At 35.6% G+C, this 24,854-nt stretch overlaps 1 protein-coding gene across 1 annotated transcript in view; it reads right to left on the reverse strand.

The window, feature by feature from the left end:
- su(r) (dihydropyrimidine dehydrogenase su(r)) overlaps positions 1 to 24,854 on the reverse strand; it is a 293,614-nt gene that overhangs the window by 75,012 nt on the left and 193,748 nt on the right. The window contains exons 12-13 of the mRNA XM_081762277.1: positions 16,455 to 16,619; positions 3,916 to 4,068 (exon numbers count right to left, since the gene is read on the reverse strand). Of these exons, the coding sequence (XP_081618403.1) occupies positions 3,916 to 4,068; positions 16,455 to 16,619 (318 nt within the window). The remainder of the gene's footprint in view (positions 1 to 3,915; positions 4,069 to 16,454; positions 16,620 to 24,854) is intronic.

Here is a 24,854-nt window from a genome sequence, read left to right on the forward strand (position 1 = left end):
AATCCTTGTATTCCCTTATATGACATTTGATCCCATGTAAAAACGAGATCTTACAATTAATTATCATTGTACATGCAAAGTGTTCATTATAAGTAAATCTGTCACATTTATAGAAAATTTTAGTTGTTATTAATAAAAAATCTTACATACATTTCACTATCTTATAATGAAAAGAAAACAAGGGATTGGGTTCGATCGAGGTTAAAATATTTTGGTTTCCTTAAGCCATCACTGTACTTACTTATCCTCCGTTAATACAAAGTGCTTTATCTATATATAAAAAATTGAAAATCACTATGTTTGTAACTCTAAATCTCCTGAACCGCCCGACCGATCTCGATCAAATTTGTAACATGGATGAAGTTCGAGGCTGGGCTGGTTTTAGGTTATTCACTTTAATCATTAAAGTTTTATCGGTAGAACTGAGAGGAGGGGGAGGTGGTATTAAAAATAAATAAAACTTAATAACTCCTGAACCACTCGACCGATTTTGATCAAATTTTCAACATAGATGAGGTTCAGGCCTGGGATCGTTTTTATTATTTAAATTTGACAGAGCAACGTAGTGGAGGAGAAGGAGGGGGAGATATATAAAAATCCTAACTATATATAAAACTACATGAGCTGACATAAATTAAAGGGGTACTTCCGGTTGACGTGGAAGGTTGAAATTTGGCATGATTGTAGCTTTCCGAGACTAACCGATAGGATAATTGCCAAAAGTGAATATTTTTAATTTTTCGAGGGTCTAAAGGAGAGATGAAGAATTTCCCCATGTTATTTGAATGGGTGTTTGTTTGACCTATAATCTCATGTTTTAGGTACTTGGAATTGGAATAAAAACTTGAAATTTGGTATGCTTGTACGTTTACGTTAGCGTTAACTAAGTAAATAAGTAAAAATAAAAAATCCTAACTTTAGAGTGGTTTTATGGGGAACTGAAAGATCTCTCCTATGTTATTTATATGGGACAACTTTTACACCCCAAAATTATTGGGCGCTTCCTGTAGGGCTACAATGATTAAATTTGACATGATTGTAGCTTTCTGGGACTAATCGACAGAAAAATTGCCAAAAATGAATATTTTTAATTTTTAAGGGGTCTAAAGGGGAGATGAAATTCCCCATGTTATTTAAATGGGCCTTTTTTTTTTTTTTTTTACTTATAATGTCATATTTTAGGTACTTAGAATTGGAATAAAAGCTTGAAATTATGTATGCTTATACGTTTTCGTTAGCGTTAACTAAATAAATTACTAAAAATAAAAATTTCCAACTGTAAAGTGTTTTTTATCGGGAACTGAAAAGTCTTTCCCATGTTATTTATATGGGACATCTTCTACACCCCAAAATGTTTAGGCACTTCCGGCAGGATTAGAATGATGAAATTTCGCATGATTGTAGCCTTCCGGGACTAATCTACAGGAAAATTGTCAAAAGTGAACATTTTTAGTTTTTAAGGGGTCTAAAGGGGAATGAAGAAATTCCCATGTTATTTAAATGGGCGTTTTTTTTTTTTTTTTTTGGAATACAAAACCTTATCTTTTAGATAATCGAAACAGGAAAAAACTTGAAATTTGATAGAATTGTGGATTTAAGAGGTGCGAGGCCGTAGGCCGAGTAAACGTGAGGGTCAGGAGGCGAAGACCCCAGTTGTGCAAATTCAGGAAATGTAATTAAAGAGCAAATGCACAAAATTTACTCTTGATACAAAGGCTGATACCTAAGAGATGCGTGGCCGCAGGCCGAGCAAACGCAGGGGTCTGGGGGTGGAGCCCCCAGCTAGCCAAAACTAGTCAATTTATATAAGACTGAAAGTGACTATTTTTGTAACTTAATAACTCTTGAACTATATAACCGATCTCAATCATGAGGTTCGGATCTGGAAAAATTTTTGTAATTTCACTTTAACGGTTTATCCTAGGGGAGGGGGAGGGGGACGTATAAATAAAAACTAATGAAACCCAATAATTTTTGAACCAACCAACCAATTTCGATCAAATTTTCAACATATATGAGGGTCGGGCCTTGGGTGTTTTTTTCTATCGTTTCACTTTGACGAGCCAACCTAGGGGAGGTGGAGGGGGGAGATATATGTTAAAAAAGTTAAAGTTAAAATGACTGCCTTTGTGACTTCATCACTCTTGTACCACTCGACCAATCTCAATGAAATTTTCAACATACATGAGTTTAGGGACAGGGATTACTTTAGGCTATTCACTTTGACGATGCAACGTAGAGGAGAGGGAGTGGGAGAGAAATATAAAAATGATCAAAAATGACTGATATTAGTATTGAATATTCATAGTTTTTGGGGTCGATGAGAGAAGCAGTGACACTTCTGATGCTGTTTCAATCCAAATCCAGCCCTGATAGTTGAGGAGGGGGAGGGTACAACGTAGGGGAGGAGAATAAACATTTAAAAATGATGGAAAATGAATAATATTAGTATTGAATCCATAGTTTTAGGAGTAGCTGAGATTAACAGTGACAATTCTGATACCGTGTGCCGCAGCACGGAGGAGGGGGAGCTATATATAATAATAATAATAATCAAAAATGACCAATATTAGCGTCTAATCCATAGTTTTCGGGATCATTCAGATGAACAGTGACATTTCCGATCCGGTTTAAATCCAAAATCAGCCACGCCACTTGGGAGAGGAGGGGGGGAAGGGAGATATAAAAAATGATCGAAAATGGTCACTATCAGTATCGAATTTATAGTTTTCTGGGTCGCTTAGATGAACAGTGACACTTTCGATCCCGTTTAAATTCAAATTCAACCCCGCAACTTGGGGGAGGGGGAGGAACAGATATTTAAAAGTGATCGAAAATGACCGATACTAGTGTTGAATCTATAGTTCTTGGGGTCTCGGAGATGAACGGTGAAACTTTCGATGCCACAGCCCGCAACAAAGGAGAGGGGAAAATGTATCTATATCTATCTATCTATCTGTATATATATATATATATATATATATATATATATATATACAAATGATCTAAAATGTCTAATATTAGTGTTGAATCCATGGTTTTCGGGGTCGCCGAGATGATCAATGATTTTTCCGATGCTGTTTTTTTTTTATGTCGATGCTATTAAAAACGAAAACAGCATATTTCACGGGTACTAAACACATGAGATACGGAATTGTGCATTTAAATCTTCATTTCAACCCAGCGAAGCTGGTAATATATGCTAGTATTATCATGTATAGTACTTAGCGACCGTAGTTCATCGCTTGGGTCTGAATAGAAGGGAACATTCTACTTATTTCGATATTCGCGTACGAAAACTGGATTACGTGAGCCAGTACTTCCTTGACATATATATACACACTTATTTTATATAAATAAATGCAACACTCTGGTCAATTCACAGTCACTTAATCTAGATGTTCTGTTAGATTTCCACCGATTTCCCTGTTTCTTTACTACCTGTTGTTACAAAAATTCCACGAAAGAATGTTACCAGATCATACTCAATAGAGCTTAATTATGTTCTTACTTATATATTTATTATTTTGCAATATTGTTTGAGAATATTTTCATTGCACGCAATATCTTCTTTCGTCTTCGTGGATTAGCCCGTAAACTTTAACCAAACACGAAAGAAAAAAATGTAATGATTGCCAACGTTAAGAACCCTGGATGAAAATAAGTAGATAATTACAAAAGTAATGATTCAATGAAATTGTTAACTTAACAGGAGAACTAATCCTCCAAGTGCAGGTTATATATTTGTTTTGCTATTCTTGTTTCTATTTACACCTTTTCCTTTCATCTTAATTTGTGTAGGTCGTATGAGTAAGATCAATGCAGACGATCGAAAGTTTCCAACATCGAAGATGTTTTCAAAGGTGTCTAACTAAATACTACACGGTTATTTCATTAGGAGTAGTTGTTGTATACCTGTCCACAGGCTAAACCCATGCCAGATTCTCCCATTCCATGAGGGCAAGACAAGTTCAACTCAAGTGCATCTGCTCCAGCGTTTTCTGCTTGCTGGCTTAATTCTGTCCAGTCTTCAGCGTTGTATGTACACATTAGGCTTGCTATTATAATCTGCGAAGAAATTACAGTCATATTTATACATTATTTCTACACAGAGGAAAAATAAATCTTAATTAAAGGTAGAAAGTGAAAGTATTAGACATACTAAGTAGATTCTTTTATTTTAATTGGTTATTTTTCATCATGAAAAGTGATATAAAGGGAACAAAAACAACTAAAACTATTAAAACATTTGATTGTTATGTTTCAAGGCTTGATGTATCATCAGACGGGAAGGAGAAGAAACGATGAAAGTAATATTACGGAAAAGCGCGATAACTAGGAAAGTCAGATTGGACGCCAATATTGCATTATTCCTATAGTTGCGCTTGCTCCAACCTCATTTATATATTTAAGTGTATTCACTGTCAAGTTCTCCTCGTTGGCAGAGCTATAACTCCTCTTTCGTTCTGCATCAGTAGTCACCGGTATTCATGCAACCCTCAGATTTATCACCTACTTATTACAGAATATAAATTTCATCACAACAGTACGTCTGATCACATTTTCCGCATTAAAATTCTCAAAATTCTTCACACAAACTCTTCCACGTTCCTAAAAGAGAAGTGTGGCGACAACTGCATCATCATATCATACGCGAACCGCAACCTGTTATTAATCTCCTATGATATACCTAGCTCATTCCATTTCCTCCGTTTATCATAACCATATTTATTTTTACTATAAATTTAGATTTATCTTTATTTTCATTATTTCACTTTCGAGCGCCAATAAGAGAGAAGAAATTATCATAATCATGGAAAAGTCGAATTCGAGAATCTAACGGATTTGTACATTACATTGTCCTACATGCCGAAAAAGAGGTTTCTGCGACGTCAGTTCGTCTGCTCGTTCAGACGTATGTGCACAGATCTGAGTCAACACCATTCAATGAACTAAATTTTATACCAAATTTAGTTCAATGAAATAAAACCAAATTTTATAGTTTCCACATAATTCTTTTTCTACTTCTTTCTTCGGTTTTTCCCATGCCTCAAAAATAATAAGTGTAGTTTACTGGGGTGCCAAGATTTAAAAATACGATTTTCTCGGAAAGGCTTTAATGATTTTGTTCATGTTTGATAAATCTAAATTTCACTAAGAACCCTACAGTGAAAATAAATGAAACCATTAATTTACCATCCAACGATTATGCCTTTTTAACCGATTTTATTCATAGTTCGTAAATTATTATTCCATTAATAATTGTCTGCAATATGACATAAGTCATTTCTCTAGTTAGAAAGAACAGTTTTAAGATGGAGTAAGATTTATTTGGGATTATTTCCTTAAAGATCGCCCTGGTGATTTTTTTAGTATTTCATAAATAAATATGTAACATCTATACAGATGAAACAAAAGTCCCTTGCCAACGAAAAGATGTAAAGAGAGTAAAGTTGCTGGAAATGATAAGTTTTCAATCTTAAGCGTTGGAATTTTTCAAACCGGGACGGCAGTTCTGGCTCTACACTGGTAGTAGTCCTGATGGTAATTGAAAAAACACCGTTTCCAATCATAGTGTTAATAGAGGCATTAGTTCACACTATAATTGAATGGAAGGCAAGAAAAATTATGACGTAGGAAAGAAACAAGAGTACTGCAAATTTTGATTTCAACCGTTAGCATCGTTGGGTGCAGCGGAAAGCGGTGTAAGAGGGGATGTAATTCGTAACGAGTCAAAAGTTGGTTGTGAAAATCATTTAAGGTGCGAAATACATAATGCAGTTAAACTACATCTGATACTATTGTTTGCAAAGCTTACTAGATTACTAGACTATACATGTTACTGAGAATAAATTTACGTAAATCATGCACGCACGTTATACGCTTCCAGATGTAACACTCCTGGACACTACTGCAAAGGTGTTTTAAATTGGTTTCCCTCCTGCTGGTAGCACATGTGAATACGGTGTCATACACTACCACATACATGATGCAATGTTTTAGGTGTTATTTCTCTATACACGTGCCTGATATTCTCCTTTAGGTGATTCACGGTTCTGGGTTTGGTTCGATACAAAGTTGACTTTAGATACCCCAAAAATTAAAAGTTTAGTAGCGTTAGATCAGGTGACCTGGGTGGCCATTCAACATCCTTGAGACCAATCCATTGACCAGCAAGCACCTCGTTTAGCCATTATTGTAATGTACGGTCGTAATATGGGAGTCATCCATCGTGCTGGAAATAAAATAAATGCCTCGATGCCAAGGGCATGTCATCCATATACGGCTGCAGTGTGGTTTCCAGACGATGTAGGAGTTTGTGTGATGTTAACGATCAAGCAGGACAACGGGTATTAATAAAGCATTATAGTATATCCTACATCATGTGTATATTCGAGAATCACCTTGGTGGTGAACTTCCACAATTATATGAGGGCTAGCAATAGACCAGTACACAGCGTTGTGCCTGTTGACTATACCTTTAAGATGGAAAGTAGCCTCATCGCTGAACAGAATATCAGGCTCTGATTAGGATGCAGTATTTGTGTCTGCTGGAACCATTTGCAGAACTCGGTTCTTCTGTCCGTGTCATTCCCATGTAACTCTTGTACCAAATGTATCTTGTAAAGATGATATTGTTCACATTGCAAAATTCTGGAGACAGGCATATGGCTCACGCCAGACTCTTGTGCAACTTTCCAAGTTGATCGTTCCAGACCAACCGTCACCTCAGCATCCACATTAATACTCATGGCGCAGAAAGGTGTCCTTCGTGGTCTTCCACTATAGGGTCTGTCCGCCACACTGCCTGTAGCTTTGAATCGTGTTATGAGTATCGAAATGAGTTGGTGGGGCAGTGTTACCTAATATGAACGACGTCTGCAATACTCTGCTGCTGCTTCCCGTTTACTCATTCCTGGTGCATGAAGGAGCACCATTTCAGTTTTTTCCTGCATAGAAACATTTTACTTCCTGAGAACACACGTGTCACAAAGGAAACCAAAAGAACAGATCTACACTAAATTGTTCCACAGAGGTAGCATTAGACACAATATAGACAGACAGTTGCGTTACATAGTCACACAACTCCGATTGATACGTACTTTGCCAACTAAAATCAATAAGCACATAATCTTTGTATACAATGCAACCTTTCCAACTTTGTTCAGTTGCCTTATAGGTTACCATTTAATTGTATTTACCTATTCGGTGTTTGTTCTTTAGTTTGATAGCAAAATAACTACAATCCACTGCTTTGACGGTACATTTCTATTACCTTTAAAAATGTTAAATGGTTTGAAACAAAAAAGTGTCCAGGCCAGTGGTGAAGGTGAAAGTGGTCCTCGTGCGAAGATCCATGTCATGAAGGGATGTAGAGAGGAATGCGGATATAGAGCTCCACATTTCCTTTACCTCGGCCATATTGGAGATGGGTGGTCAACACGATGCCAAGGCATCTTTCCTGCCTACGGCCCCCATAGAAATTGTTAACAAATGACATTTTAGACCGTAAATAACCCCTTGGGATCATCAGTCTAAAATTTGGCTGGTAAGCGTACTTTTCGATGCGGAGTAGAGTGTAGAAAACCGCATGTTTGTATCTATCACTGTTCTGAAGACAGCGGAGGTGTGACAGATAAGACAATAACAATAGCGTCCTGTAGGGACTGCTAATAAAAGGAAGGTAAACTCATGATGGAGGGGTCTTTTACAATTCAAAGGTGATAGTTTCAGAAATACGTACTTTGGATGTTAGTACACGATTTTTTGCTTGGAGGCATTCTAGTACGAGATAGTAATACTCATAGTAAAGGTACGTAACTTTCAATGTTAGTATTATAGTAACAGTATTAGTAGTAGTACGTAGCAAGAAAAGGTAATATATGCAGTAATATGAAGGAATATCTGCATTATTTTTCACGACATCATGAATACTTTTTCCGAACTAATTTTCAATTTATTACGAATTTCATCCTCACCTACCCTTTGCTCACCCCACAATACTAATGATTACAATCGTGGTTTGTAGTATTTTTGTTTCTTCCCTACGGCATAATCTCTGCTTGCTTTTCGTTCAATTGTTGCGTTAACAAGTGCTTCTATTGTAACACTATGACAGTCAACATTGATTTTTCAATTACCATTGGAGCTACTGTCAATACTGCTGGTAGAGCCAATACTGCTGGTACGACTGAAAAATTCCAACACTTTAGATTGAAAACCCTTCCTTTCCAACAACTTTTTTTTTTTTTTTTTTGTATCTGCACTCTTAACAGAGCTGACCTATGACCAGGGACTTTTGTTACACCCACATAACATGGGATAATCCATTTTTCTTCTTAAAAGCTTGGGAAGAGATTGTTTAATGCTAAGGGGAGTTTAATCAAACTTTTTAATGAAACGACTCACACGATTTTGTTCGTATTCCGTTTTAACCCCATAATATAACTAATGTAAATCTCTGAGAAAAATCACAGAAATGATACCGTAATACCGGATTGCTTTGGTATAGATTTTTGCATAATTAGAAAATTACGAAAAAGTATTCGGTTATTTAGATCCAAAACTGGATGAATAATGTAGAATCAACCTTTCTCTTTGTAAATATGACAAAAAATTAACTATCCGAGAACTACGTACTGAGATAGCTCCGTTCCTTTCTGTCCCAATGTTTCCCAGTGAGCATAATTGCTTGAAGAAGAAGCAGTGTGTGGCAAAGAAATGCAAAAGATCAAAATAACTCCCATCGCACAATTTAACACTTAAAACTAAGGAAGTACAATGAAATACTAAAGAACACACTGGTAAAAAGTTGTAGTGTACAAATGCAGCAACTGAAACGGGAAAAAAAGTGTCCAAATTGCAAACAAAATATAGTTATCAATTATGTTAGGTGTGCAAAACCAGCTCGTTCATACTGAAGTTTCTTCGGTGGTCCTTTTGTGTTTAGAAATTTATTTGGAAAAGCTCCTTTTTATTTTCTTCCTTTGTCTCAGAAGCTCACCATGTAGTAGAAGTTGACTGTACCAACATATATTTTTTTTTTATCACTACTGGAGGCCTGTGCACCTAATATGTCCTCAGAAAAGATGTTTCGTCCGGGGGGAATTAAATTATTCCTCTGAGTAGTTCGTTGAGGTTGAGATACTGCTATTTTTTTTTCGAACACTCGCCATCACTTATCTTCTCTTGTCATCACAGACGGTGGCTACTTATCTAGCACGGTATTACGAGTTTCCCAAAGTTACCCCACCAATGTTTCATTTTTGATTAAGTTCACCCGTACAACACTATTTTCAGGTATAGCGTACGCCATCGACATATGTAATAATCAATATATCCAAAATTCATTGTAGATACCTGCTTTCATGACAGCGGCTCTACTCTCTGCACGTGATATAAAAGTTTCTCAACAATAACGCCTCCTTTACTTATCCACGACACACTGAAGACCATTGTGCTTCCAACAAAACAGCTTTTAGTGGTTCGACAGTTGCTATTAGTGGCCAGCAGAGAGTCTCCTCTCCAACGGAAGCATGGAATTTTGCTTTCAGCGGTAGTAGAATACTCTACCCCGTATTCAACATGCAAAAATATGTATATTCCAAAGTTACTTAGGCTGTCTTATGGCAACTTGATGATGTTGCTTTTATTTATTTATTTTGAATGATTTTCTCAAAAACAGCTCAAGCGATCTTGTTCATAATTTGTAAATAAATATTTATTTAAAACTCTATGATAAGAATAAGTCATTCTTCTTGAAAAACTCCAGAATTTATATACTGGTGATCGTGAGAGTGAAGTTTATATTTCATAAATAAATGTTCCATTAAGAAACTTACAGTACGAAATTTTCTTAATTTTAAAGTTTCAGGAGATACGGTTTATTAGAGTCGTGTTCGAAATCATCATCCATACAATACTCAATCTATCAGTAAATTAACCTTCCCGAAAGTTTGCAAGAAAAGTGAATTTTGCAATGTTGTTGGGTTGTTAATGACTTATTTTTTAAAGATACATGAACAAAATCGCTGAGCTGTTTTGAAAAATAAAATTACAGTGGGGTCTCGGTAATCCGAACACGTTTAATCCGAACATCCGGTTAATCTGAACAAATTTGGGAGGAAAATTTTATGTTATTTTACTTTTTATTTTATTTTACTTTTTTGTGGCGAAAATTCACAGTTGTAGCAAATTAATAACTAAAAGGATGAAAATGGGTGCGTGTTTTCGTAGAAAACAAAGTAAACTTTCGTAAAATACAGTTTTTTCTTTAATGCCTGTATTTAGGCCTTAAGCCACATTACGACAATTACACAAAGTTTGAAATAGAATACAGTATACGTACTGTACAATAATGAAACTCATAGGTTTAGTATGAGTGAAATACAGTTATGTAGTAGAATAAATACTTTACTGTAACATAAAACCCTAACGGAAAGATTCGTAACTACTGTAAGTACTAGTACTTTGGGAAAATAAAGGCATCAAGTTTTCCCAACGTTTTTAACATTTTTTCAGTACAGTACATATATTGTAGTCAGAAAACGTGTTTTGAAACACTATACGCTATGTATTATAACACAATAGACCCGTTCATCCGCTTCAGAAATCAATTTTACTGTTATTCCGGCTAATTCGAACAATCACGTAATCCGAACAGGGTTCAGTTCCAACTCCACAGATATTTTTGAACGTAAATACGTCATTTATGACTCTAAAATTGGCATTTTTTCCCAGGAAAAGATCAGAAAGATTGATGGACGTAGATTCTTTATGTGAGTTGTTTTTGAGAAACTGTTACAATTTTGTTAACACATTGTAGTAAATGTCATTAAAAATCTTTTAATATAGTACAATCCATATTTAATTCTGATTGACGATAGCAATGAGGAAAATTTTGAATTGGGAAAAATCTCAATTAAAGATTTGCATGTTTCGTGACCCGTGCATGCCGAAAAAGATAGCTTTTGTCTGTTCAATCAATAATCTATTCGTATATAGAGGATCCTTGAGACCATGCCATTTAACTTATTGAAACCAAATTTTAAACATTGTTTTAATTAGATTCTCCTGGGGTGTTTCGAATTTCTTTCCTACACCCAAAAATAAGGGTATTGTACTGGAAGATGAAAATCAAAGGCCGTGATTTTCTCAAATATTGCTCTAACGACTGTTTATATGTTATAAATATATTCATTTAACAGGCCTACGATGTACACAAAGTTCTCACAAAATTTCAAAAATGATAGTTTACTGATGTGGGTGTGTTTTGTTCCGACGATTTAATCGGAAATGGTTCTAATGATTTTCTTGGTATTGCATGATTCCATATTTTATTATTAACTCTAAAATATGCCATAACTAGTTTCCTTGCAAAGAAATGGTGGCTTACTGATATATTGAGTTTTTTAGATTAAGTTTTCCCCAAAACGTCTACCTTAGTTTTGTTTTTATTTCATAAGTAAACATTTCAAACATTGCTCTCCAGTATGATACAATTTACAATTTAATGTAATTGATGGGAGGGAGAGTTCAGTGTGGTGGTCTCTGCCTTTTATTATGTTCGTACTCATTTTTATATATACATGTAAGTACAAACCTAAATAAAAGGTACGGGTCATAACACTAAGCACTGCCTATTTCTTAAATTAAAACATTATTACGCAACACTGAAGAAAGTACGCACTTTCAGCTGAAGATCACCTAAAAGAAAGCATTTAAGCTCTTTCTGTAATTTTAATTATGTGCATCGCTCACAGCGCTTATATGAATGCCTCGCCTTTGTTGACTAAAATACTATGTGCCTCTGGAACTCCACTTTAATTTAAACATGACATTCCTTAGTTATCGTTCATTGTTAACCTTTCCATTCCCAGACGGACACATACATATGTCTCAAAGATGCCTTTGGAACTTTCATGCTCCTTTTATGTTTCATTCTTATATTTAAGTTTTGTGTATTTTGTAGTAAAAGTAGCTTTTAGGATGAATATTATCTATGCAGTAAGTATATACTGTTCCCTAGAAATTTTAAAAAAGAATAGGAGCTAAAACACGCTACATAGTTCTTTTCTCCTTCTCTGATGAAGCATCAGCGAAAGCGCTTATGGTTTAATTCTGATTACGTCATGTTATATTCGTGTCTAAGTAATTTATTCTCTGCGCCTGATTGCGGACTATTATACATATAATGATGGGTCGTGGAGTTTAAAAGGGGTAGAGCATGTTCAAATATCTATATTTCAGGTTAATGATAGAGGTTATGTTTAATCAAAAGTCACCTGTTATCTTTTATATATCAGTACTAGTCTTCTATCTTTGACCGTAAAAATATTTTCTACCACATGCCTACTGAAGGTAGAAACACGTGTATAAGTTTTCTCTACATTGACTGCATTGCCAGAACATTTAGCTTCTTGTTTCTCATGAAACTGCGCAAGAATATTTTTATTCTATTCAGGGTAGAGAATAATCGCTCGATTTCCATTGTTCTTACTGAAATAGTTACAATTAATCTTAATATCATACACTCTCAGAATAGTCGCAATAAATTATTATAATATAAAATTTCTAGAAGAGGCGTAACACTAGAAGTGCAAATTCGCTATTTTACAATACTTATAATTCAGTTTCCAGTTTCGGACCATTTATCCTCGCATACATATTCAAAGTTGTCTGAAATTCACTCTCAAGAAACTCACTGATGTATAATGAAATTTGTCAACAAAAAAATAATTTTGAGGCACACAATGACCTGAAAACTGAAGCCTTATCAGCAACACTCTAATCATATCTTTAAATAATACTCTAATCAAACATATTCTAGTCATATCACAAAACTTCTAGAGCTGCCAGCCCATCTGTATTCTATTTCTGTGTTAGATGTATTATCTTTTTTTCAACTGATCATTTCAAGGAATGTTTTTTTCATACATTTTTGCGAATATTATCCATAGTACTAACAAAGTGGTTGACAGATTCTCTGGTCAGCTTCAGAATCTTTCTTTTGCGTAGAACCAAAGAACATATCAAAATGTGTCATGGATTTGTGATAGAACCAAGAGAACAGAGGATATATAAACAGAGGATCTCTCAATATTCGGAAAAGTCCTGTTGCTTCAATACAAAATTTTTCTCACTTATTTTGGTCTGTTTTATTTTGCTCGAACTATTACAGCTAATAGTAGTAGTACAGCAGTTCATTTTGCTCAAAAATAATATTAATTGTACGATGTTAACTATATCACATTATCGGTTGGACAGTATCTAGCTTCTTTTGAGCACGTTTTGTTAAATAACCAATTACTTTTAGAAATATTGAAAAAAAAATGGTTCTATGCCTTGTTTGTTCCGAGAAAAAAAATAATTACTATGCGAGGAAGACCTTGAAGAACAGTCTCCTTAAATGGCAGTAACAACGAAAGACATTTGTGTTGGGATCCTTATTTTGATCAAGCACTGCACTCCATTAGTGGTGTACGCAAGAGGAGAGTTTCAGGATTTAAACACTTCCTTGAATATATATACTCCCAACTGCCCTAGAAACTTTGTTGATAAGCCACCAGCAGTTCCATCAGGTACTTCAAAATAACAAAAAATTTTCAAGTTCTTTCCCCTAGATTCGAAACCTGAATGATAGCTGAATTTTGCATGAATTGTTTGTAGTTCCATCACTTTTAAGGAGCATAAAATTAACTTTACGAATTTCGGATACAATATGCTTTCTATAATCATTCAAAATCTAACCTTTAGAGGTATTTGAACTCAGAGTTCGAATCAAGCTTGCTTAGGACGGGATTTTCCTGTTATATATCCAAGCTTCGCTTTCTACACAATGATGTAAGACATACTATATAAAATGGAAGAAATATTTGTTATCAAGGAAGAAATTCTTCTTTGATGAACAGGGGAAATCATTTGACGAGAGGGAAAACCTCCCTCTTTCCCCCTATTAATTCGATCTCTGCTTGAACTTTCCAAATAGTATTCAAAACATTAAGGCTTGCAGTGTAATTAATAGGTCCCTGACTTATTTAACTTCTCTGTCTCGTCATATCCACCCAAAGCCAATTCAAGTTTCCCACAAAATTTAATCGCATCAATAATGCGGGACAAAATATTTTTCACAAGTTCTTTATGTCTCCGTGCAGACACTCTATATCCATCAAAAAGCTTCACCCTGATATCAGTTTTTTCAAAAGAATAGAACTCATTTCACTGTCTAAATTATTTTTGAAATAGTTATTTTTCTTTGTTTCAGGAAAATGTTTCATGTCTTTAATGCTAATTTTAGCCCGCATACCTTCTTCATCGAATAAAATGCACAGAAAGCAAGAGTGCATCAGCTCCAGGACATTCGCACATCCATTCCTCTCCCCGTACATGCTTTTATTACCTACTGTATTACTAGGATTCTTACTCTCCTTGGGTAAATAGCTCACGTGATATCAATGTCATCTGGTGGGTGAGTCACAACTATTGAAATAGAGCAAAGAATACTATATGGAAGCTATTTATCCCCCTAGTCCTGAAAGTTTTAATTACATTTTGAAAGTAAGTGCACAACACCGTATGAGTCAGGTCTTAACATTACTGTGCCCAAGCTTAATAAAATGTCATAACCCAATCTACGTCCCGCAGCTCTGAAGGTAAGGATAATGTTAAAACAATAAGGCTAAATGTTCTTCCCTTTCAAGTTACTCCTTGCACCGCCCTGTACCACATTCATTGGTATATTATTGTAATTAAAGAATGATAATAATTGCTAAGCCTTTTTACTCGATTTCGATCTGACACTTCGTCCTCCAGCTATAGTTCTTTTAAGCATCGTTCCGCCAAATTTTCGGCGGGCTACAGCTACGAATTGACGCATTTCCGCACCCAAGATTGACCATTATTTTTTTCATGTCATGCTATAAGCAATAATTTCCCGAAATTCTTTGGTGTTACATCCGAACACCCGCTTCTTGAGTTATGGCTTTTCTCGCTTATCTATCTATCTATCTATATCTATATCTATATCTATATCTATATCTATATCTATATCTATATCTATATCTATATCTATATCTATATCTATATCTATATATATATATATAACAATATATACGCATAACGCGTATCGCATATACAAGGTGTTAATGAATTATACCGACAAACTTTAAGAGGTGATTCTTACATCAAAATAAGAAAAAAAAATGTTCATATGGACCTATGGCGGAAAATGCAGTTTCAGAGCTAGGGCTGTCCAAAATCTCGAAAAAGTCAAATTTCAAGAGGCCCTATTTCGACTTCGAGAGACTGTGAATGGTGGTCCTTATCATCATAAAGGAAGCCACGCACACGCAATCCAAAAGTGCATATTTCATTAATGTTCAATGAATGCACAGATTATTCCCTGCAGGGTGAAATTCCCAGACATGCCATCAACCGAATTTTGAGATATGCTCTGAATTTATGATTGGTCCAAAGTAGGCAAATTATAAGCTTTGATAGCAGTGAACACGGAATCCTTTGGCGCGATGTCGGAAGTGTTAAGGATCGTCAGCAGCACGGTTTCTCGTACTCGGGAAAACGCATGGTGCGACGTTTTCTTTCACGCTTATAAGTGAAAAAATCGTTAAATATACCGTGATGAAATACATCGCATCACACGTTATTCCAAACACAAAGAAACATGGAGCTGCCGGTTTCTAACACTTCGGCCTTCCCTCCGAAGCATTGGATGTCCATTGTTGTCAAGGTTTACCTCCTGCCTCTTTTGGACCTTTCTTGAAATCAGTGTATATCTGAAAACTCTATTGAAAACATATCTAAGAATTGTACCTGTATGGGAATACCCTCTACACCTATTTACAATTGATTAAATATGCACTTTTAAATTATATATGCGTTCTTTCCTTTACGCTGATAAGAACCACCATCCACAGTCTCTCAATTTCGAAATAGGGTCTCTTGAAATTTGGCTTTTTCGCGATTTTGGACAGCCATAGCTCTAAAACTATGCACTTTTCGCCATAGGTCCATATGAACTTTTTCTCTTATTTTGATGTGAGGAATCATCTATAAACAATATATATATATAACAACATATATAGCAATAAATTACTTAAGAGAAAATAGTTAGAACATAACCATACGCACTATAAAGGCTTTCTAAAAAAAAGAAATGCGAATATCAAAAAGTATCTACATGATAAGTAATGAAAAAACACTGGATTTACTAAATATAAACACGTAATTTTGAAGTCTCTATATCTCTTCATAATGCAGGAAACAGAGAGAGGGAGAAAGAAAAATACTATAGTTAGAAGTTCGGTCCTTAGACACTTATATTGAATGTTGATCCCTCCCAAAAATAATGATATCCTAAAACTGTTCTCAAATAATCAATGTTTTACACCTTACTTTTATAAAAGATCGTGTTATTTAAGGTGATTGGCCTCACTTACCCTATCCGGAAAATCCTTCTTCAATTCTGTAATACTTCGGCACCAGTAAGCAGCTGTTTTCTCAGAGATAAGTTCTATGTTTAAGAATGAACCTTGTTCAGGACCATAATGGTATCTTGAAGTCGTCCCTTTCACGATTCTCGGAGACACATTTGTCACCATGTCCTGTAAACAATTAACAAAGTAAAATTCTTGAAGTTCAAAAATAAAATTATTATTATTATTTCTTTCTTGTAGTTTTGTACAGCTAAATGACTTAAGAACCAAAACATTCTATATTGGCATTTTCTTATCCTGAATATCCTATGTTTATACTGGATTAATATCAATGTGTATATTATTATTATTATTATTATTATTATTATTATTATTATTATTAATAATAATAATAATAATAATAATAATAATAATAATAATAATCTATATTATAAAATTGAAAGTTACTATGTTTGTGACTCTTAACCTCTTGAACCGCCGGACAGATCTCGATCAAATTTTCAACGTAGATGCGGTTCTGGCCTGGGAGTGTTTTTAGCTATTTACTTTGACGGTAGAATTTAGAGGAGGGGGACAGAAAAAATAAATAAAACTTAATAACTCTTGAACCACCCGACCGATCTTGATCAAATTTTCAATGTAGTTGAGGTTTGGGACTGGGATGATTTTTATCATTTGACTTTGACGGAGCAATGTCGGGGAGGGGGTGGAGGGGGAAATATACCAAAATCAATAAATATAAAAATAAATGTGACTATGTTCGAGAATTAATAACTCTTGAACCACCCGATCGATCTCAATCATATTTTCAACATATATGAAGTTCAAACCTGGAAAGTTTTTTATCATTTCATTTTGACAGTAGATCTTAGGGGAGGGGAAGGGTAGGAGAGAAAATCTGTCAAAATGAATAAAACTTAATAACTCTTGATCCACCCGACCGATCTCGATCAAACTTTCAACATAGATAAGGTTCGGGCCTGGGATGTTTTCTTTATTTCACTTTTACAGTGCAATGAAGGGGAGGGGGGAGATATATGTCCAAAAAGTACAAATAAAAGTGACTGTCTTTGTGACTTCATCACGCTTAAACCACCCGACCGATCTTAACCAAATTTTCAACATAGGAGAGGTTCAGATATGAGGTGGTTTTTATCATATCGCTTTAACTGTAGAACTTTGGTTAGGGGGAGGGGAGGGAATAAATCTATAAAAATAAATGAAACTTAATAACTCTTGAGCCACCAGACGTATCTTGATCAAACTTTCAACATAGATAAGGTTCGGGCCTGGGATGTTTTCATCATTTTACTTTTACTTGTAGGGGAGGGAAAGGAGGTCCATATATGTAAAAATAAATAAATAAAAATAAAAGTGACTGTCTTTGTGACTTCATCACGCTTTAACCACTTGACCGATCTTAATCAGATTTTCAATATGGATCATGTTCGGGCCTGGGGTGGTTTTTATCATATCACTTTAACTGTAGAGCTTAGGGGAGGAGAGGGGGAGGGGAGGGGATAAATCTATAAAAATAAATGAAACTTAATAATTCTTGAGCTACCAGACCTATCTTGATCAAACTTTAATCATAGATTAGGTTCGGGCCTGGGATGTTTTCGTTATTTCACTTTTACGGTGCAACCTAGGGGAAGGGAGATATATGTAAAAAGAATAAAAATAAAAGTGACCGTCTTTGTGACTTCATAACGCTTAAACTACCCGACTGATCTTTAAAAGAATCCAATATGGATGAAGTTCGGACCTGGGATGGTTTTTACCACATCACTTTGACGGTAGACCTTAGGGGAGGGGGAGGAGAGGGGACAGACATATAAAAATATATAAAACCTAATAACTCTTGAACTACCCAACCGATCTCAATCAAATTTCCAACATAGATGGTGGTCGAGCATTGGGTGTTTTTTATCGTTTCACTTTGACAAGCCAACGTAGAAGAGGGGGAGGGGTAAGATATATGTAAAAAAAATCAAAACCAAAATGACTGTATTGTGACTTCATCCCTCTTGAACCATCCGACCGAGCTCAATCAAATTTTCAACATACATAAGTTTAGGGCAGGGATTACTTTAGGCTATTCACTTCGATGCAACGTAGGGGTGAGGGAGGGAGAAAGAAATTTTAAAAATGATGAAAAATGACCAATATTACTGTTGAATCCATAGTTTTCGGGGTCGATGAGAGAAACAGTGACACTTCTGATGCTGTTTCAATCGAAGTTCGGGTCTGATAGTTGGGGAGGTGGAGGGTACAACGTAGGGGAAGGGGATGAACATTTAAAATGATCAAAAATGACTAAATTAGTGTCGAATCCATAGTTTTAGGAGTAGCTGAGATTAACAGTGACGATTCTGATGTGCCGCAGCACGGAGGTGGGGGAGGGGGAGCTATATATAATAATGATAAAAAATAACCAATATTAGTGTCTAATCCATAGTTTTCGGGATCATTCAGATGAAGAGTGACATTTCCGATCCAGTTTAAATACAAAATCAGCTCCGCTACTCGGGGGAGGGGGAGAAAGATATATATAAAAATTTTCGAAAATGGCCACTGTCAGTGTCGAATTTATAGTTCGAATTTATATATATACAGGGTGTTCAAATGTCGAGTCCCTCCAATGGCTCACTATGGGAAAGTGAATGGAAATGTTCAATATTGCAGGAATAATACAATCAAGTGGAATTATGCCATTGCAAATACATTTACACTAACATAGAGAATGAAACTGAGCAACAGTTAAGGTTATTGGGTTGTCAGTATTGCCAACCTGATATAAATTGTTACGCTTTCAAAAACACTAGACGTCCACAGTATATGGTTGCTGACATCAAAACGTTCCTAAACATGGGGCAGATCCCGCTTCGTTTTCGGAAGACAAGGCGTCCAAGTGTGAAGTCAATTAACTGCCCACAATAGGAAACAACGGTTCACAGATCAAAACTCTTGCATGAAAGTGTTATTGTGTCGTTACAAATGAATGCACATGAGAATAACTTACGTATGAAGCCACAAAGTAATTAAATGTTAAAAGCTACGAAGTAATGTTATTGAGTAACAATGTTGCCCACTTCGTGTGGACGCCTAGTACTATTTGAAAACATAACATTTTGTACCAGGTTGGCAACGCTAACAACATAATAACCTCAAATGTCGATTAGTTTCATTCTCCATGTTAGTGTAAATGTATTTACACAGGGATAATTCCACTTGATTGTTTTATTCCTGTAATATTGAACATTTCCACTCACTTTCCGAAGTAAGCCATTGGAGGGACTCGACATTTGAACACCCTGTTTCTCGGAAACGAAGTGGCATGGGACCCATGTTTAGAGAAACATTTTTACTTATTTGGATGTCCACAATCACCTCGTCACTTTTGGTCATGCATTAATGTTACACCCTATATATATATATATATATATATATATATATATATATATATATATATATATATATATATCTTTTGTTAATAAGAATTTTAATGAAACTAGTATCACAAGAAAGAATACATTGTGGAAAATACTCCTAATGCAGAAAATGTTCAATATGGCCTCCATTTTGATTTTGAACTTCATTTAAGCAAACATTTTACCAACGGCACATTTTTTTTCGTATTTTCACTGCACTCCTGAACGAAAAATCTGGGCTTCATCAATTTTGAGGATGTTTTGTAGAAATATTTCCCTTGAGGTACCCGCATAGAAAACAGTCTCCTAGGTTAAGATCTGAGCTGTTAGGAGGCCAAGATTGTCCACCTGAAACCGTTTTGGAAACCCATCTGAAATGATCCATATGTTGAAAATCTCGTGTAAAAACTCCAACATAATATTTGGAGTGTGCGGTCTTGCACCATCCTGCATAAACCGCTACGTGTTGATGGACAAAGCAGTAGCAAACAGCTGTGGAACAAAGTTATTGCGTAATATTGTCAAGTACCGCATTCTCCTCACCTTTTCTTTGAAGAAGAAAAAGGTCCAGTCAGTCCATGGATGGAAACTGCGACAAACACTGTGATCCTCAGACCCTGATTTTTTTTTTCATGAAATAATTTTGGATTCTCATTGGCCTCAAACCGCACATTTTGTTTATTTACCGCACTATCCAAATGAAAGTGCACCTCATCAGAAAACCAACGTCGTTAAGAGTTTGTCGCTTACCCTAATCCTAAGGAACGAATATTTGTCTGTGCTGCCTGAGGTCATGTGTGAGTTCCTGTGTATCGGTGATCTTGTACGGATATATATATGGAGGTTAGTTTTCAGAATCAGTTCAACAGAGCGTCTGGATATTCTCAATTTCATTGCTGCCTTTCTAGCCGATTTGCTGGGACTCTTCTGTATTACAACTCTTACCACTTCGTTATTCTGCAGCGAACACACATTCTTCTGTCAAGGATTCTTCAGTTTCAGTATTGTTTCTTCTCGCAGAAATTTTTCGTGCAGTCTGTGATTAGTTTTCTAGGAGAGATTTATTCAAGACCGTTCAGATACTTCAAAACATTGACCTTCTTAATGACATTACTTATTGAAACTTGTTTAAAATTAAATGTAGACTAACTCTTCATATTAACTATTGCTTCAATTAATAATTTGTTTATTATGCCAGACAAATAAAATTGCTGAATTTGTCTATTGGGAATCTCCAATCATGCATTAAAAGTAACCAACTCCTTGTAAAATTTCTTCATTCGTAGACGTAGGCCCTCACAGCTATATGGTTAGCCACCTTGCCTTTAGTATAGGAGAAGCAAATTCGATTCCCGGAAAGTAGATAGTTTAGATCCCGAGTTAGTCTGTGCTATCAAATACCGTAGATGGTAAGGAAACGGTTTAAACATACCAACAAATCAATGTTTATACAAGATATTAATTGTTCTTATTTACCAAGACTGAATCTGCCAATACGTCATACTGTTGCGTATCCGAGCTACTTTAAGGGTACAGAGGTTCTAAATGTAGATTTTGTATTTGAGCTAGATGTCAATATTACACAGTTTTTGAAAGAAGTACTCTTAACAATCATCATTTACTATAAATTATCCTGAGAAAAATCTACAGACTTACCTTGTTGAATTACGTGAGAATAAAATATTTTCTGCTGCAAAATCTATGTTTAATCGTTTTCAGTAGATTGTATCTTTACTTGCAAAGTTAAACACACTCATGTTTGGATCATTTTGTAACTTTCGTTTTGTAATTAAGGATGCATTTACAAAGATATTTTTCTCTTAAAGTTATGATCATGAAAACATTACACTAACAGTTCCCTTAAGAATGAATGTAACAATGCACTTTTGTGGCAGAACACACCTTCTGTTCATCTCATTCACGTAAAGAATTGCTGTCAACCCATTCGTAGGGAACTCTCGTCCTTACAATTGCTCATTCTGACGTCACGTCTGAACCTGAAGTTAGCCCGATGGCCATCTTTCGGGTTGTCTTGGCAGATCTCTGATGCCATAATTGAGGTATTGTTGGTAAATAATCTAATTAGCAGTAAATATATATATAAGTCAATTTCGTGTTACGCTACGCACGCGCTAAATGTATTCTATGTGACCGTAAACACGCATTAGTGAAATAGTAGCTCCCTACGAGAACATTAACCGTGCCGACTTGACGACAAAGTCATGAAATGACGTTTCCATATTATAATTCAGAATGTCCAACCGTGGTAACGGAGAAACCAAAAGAGACAGAGAAACGAAACTTTGCACGAAGCAACTAGAGAAAGGACATCTGCTCGTGTATTGATGAACATCACTGGATGAACAGTGTTGCCAACCCAAGAGAAAGTTATCTTTTTGTAAATCGCATTACCTAAATTGGATATTATCATTTTAAGCAACAATAAAAATAAAGATAAAAGAGATGGTAAACGCAGATCAGTGTTGCAAACTTTTCGAGAAATAATGTGAAACATGTGTTAAATGCAAACGTCGTTGGCTCACGTAGCGTTGCTATCTCTTACAAACCTTACTTCTCAGCTTTAACAAGATACCGAATATCTCAGTGGGTGACTTATCGATCTCACATAACCACAGTATTGCTCCTCATGCTCTACCGCCTTGCATTATCTATATATATAAAAGAGAACGTACAAATCCTTTGTCCGCTCATCACGCTAATACGGCTGAACCAATTTCTTTTATTTTTGGGGGGTTATTAGGATTTGGACCCTAGATGGTTTTTATCATATCACTTTAATTTTCAATTACCAGTGTCTTGAGATAATTGACCATTCAGGTGTCCATTACGTACAAATCCTTTGTTAGTTCATCATAGGTATAAAAATAAACGTATGTATATGCAACCCGCATGACCGTGTCACTCGGCGGGTTAACATAAATGACAGACGTTATAATGGTTTTTATCATATCACTTGAAAGCGAAAAAGTAAAAATTATCTAAGTAACAAAGTTTATTGCGTTCGGGGGTGACCGCAGCGAAGCGGGGCGGGTTAACATAAATGACAGGCGATATAATGTTAACATTTACTGCAATCTTCTATGGTTTTTACCATATCACTTGAAAGCGAAAAAGTAAAAATTATCTAAGTAACAAAGTTTATTGCGTTCCGGGGTGACCGCAGCGAAGCGGGGTGAACGCTGCTAGTAGGTTATAAACCATACTGCACTAGTGACCTTTTTGGGTTATTGTACCATTTCCAAACTTAAATTTTCTCTTCTGTTGATGGTAACACTGTTCAACGGCTCCTTCTAGACTTGAAGTTAGCGTAAACAGTTCTTGTCAATATTTAATTTAAGGTGTACAAAGTATTAGTACCTCACTCAACGTGTGTGCCAAAGGCGTTTGCATTTAACATATATTTCAAGTTATTTCTCGAAAAGTTTGCAACAATGATCTGCGTTTACCACCTCTTTTTCTTTATTTTCATTGTTGCTTCCAATGTTGATATCCAATTTAGGGCATTTGATCCCCCCCCCAAAAAAGTCATTTTATTTAACTAACTTTCTCTTGGGTTATTAACACTGTTAATCCGGTGATGTTCGTCAATACACGGGCAGGTACAGTTCGCGACTTAGAAATTGTTACAAAAATTCTAAGTTCAAATTAATAACAAACTCTTGCCCAGTTTTCTTATGCATCCAGAAATACATGTCTCAATCGATTAGTTGCTTCTAGTATTCAATCCAACTAATCCGCCTCCCCCACCTCTCCTTGTCTAAAGCAGTGTGTGTGACGTAGTACACTCTTTTCATTGAGCTGAAAAAGAAACAGGAATCAAGATTACAACGTTATAGCTTTAAAACAGTCTTTTCCATTCGTGTGTTCTGAAACATTTTTAAGAGCCTAAATTTAAAAAAAAAAAAGTCTCTCAATTTTCCCAGAGCTTCACAAATATATTTAGTTTCATTCTTTCCCTTCTTTAAAGACTGCAAACTAGTAAGATGCTCCCTAAAAAATCTATGGAAATTGCCAATGACGGCAGTAGGTTTTGTGCTTCCTAAAGTCTGTAATGCACGCACAGAGCTCTAAAATATCTACTGACAGAAATGAGTGTTATTCAATGATTCATTTAATTTCTTTTCAGTAATTGCAAGCAAATGTTCCAGGGGGGTCCAGGGGGTAATTTGGGCAGGACAGGAGGGTGTAATTCTCCCTCCCTTGAGCTTCATAAATACGTATTGTTTGACCAAATGTATAGTAATGCACTGATAGAAAGTGAAAATCTTATTTCGGCGGAGAATCTACCCCCCCCCTTCTCCCCGAATAAAGTCTAAAAGAGACTGTTTTTTGCAACAAACCTATAGAGTTTACGATAGCACATTGCTAGAGAGCTTATATTTGGTTTCAAGAGTCGGAGGTTTGATCTCAAGCCATATGAGTTTCTGAGCGACACTGATATATATGTTCAAGTATGGAGACAGAGAGGGATGATTTATATATACAGATTTAGAATTGGAGAAAAATGATTGGACAGCATTCGTATTATGAAGAAATTTGTGATTTTGTGAAACAGAAGAAGGGAAAGTTTCGAACTGAGATGATCATATTAGGCAGTTGTCGAATTAAATTGCAGAACTCTTTTTGGAGCATCAGATGATTACGAAGGGAGAGAAATATCTTGAGAACAGAGGAATTAAGAATTTAAAAAATCTGCAGCTTTCGAGACGGGTTTCAAACCACGAACCTTGTAGTTATCGAACAACGACTTTACCCATTCTGCTGCGGAGAATTCTATGTACTCGTTCACATACGTTTCCTTTAGCTACGTTGAAAGCTAACTAAATGGGATATTCCAAATGTGCACTCGGTGGATGCGCCGTTCAGATAGAACGTAAACCTCTTGTACCTTAGTTACAATGTGCATAATGGACTTTCCCTTGTTCAGGACACTTTTTAAAGCAGTAAAATT

Source organism: Thermobia domestica, chromosome 6 (assembly GCF_964235325.1).
Source record: "Thermobia domestica chromosome 6, izTheDome1.hap1.1, whole genome shotgun sequence".
Lineage (NCBI taxonomy): Eukaryota > Metazoa > Arthropoda > Insecta > Zygentoma > Lepismatidae > Thermobia > Thermobia domestica.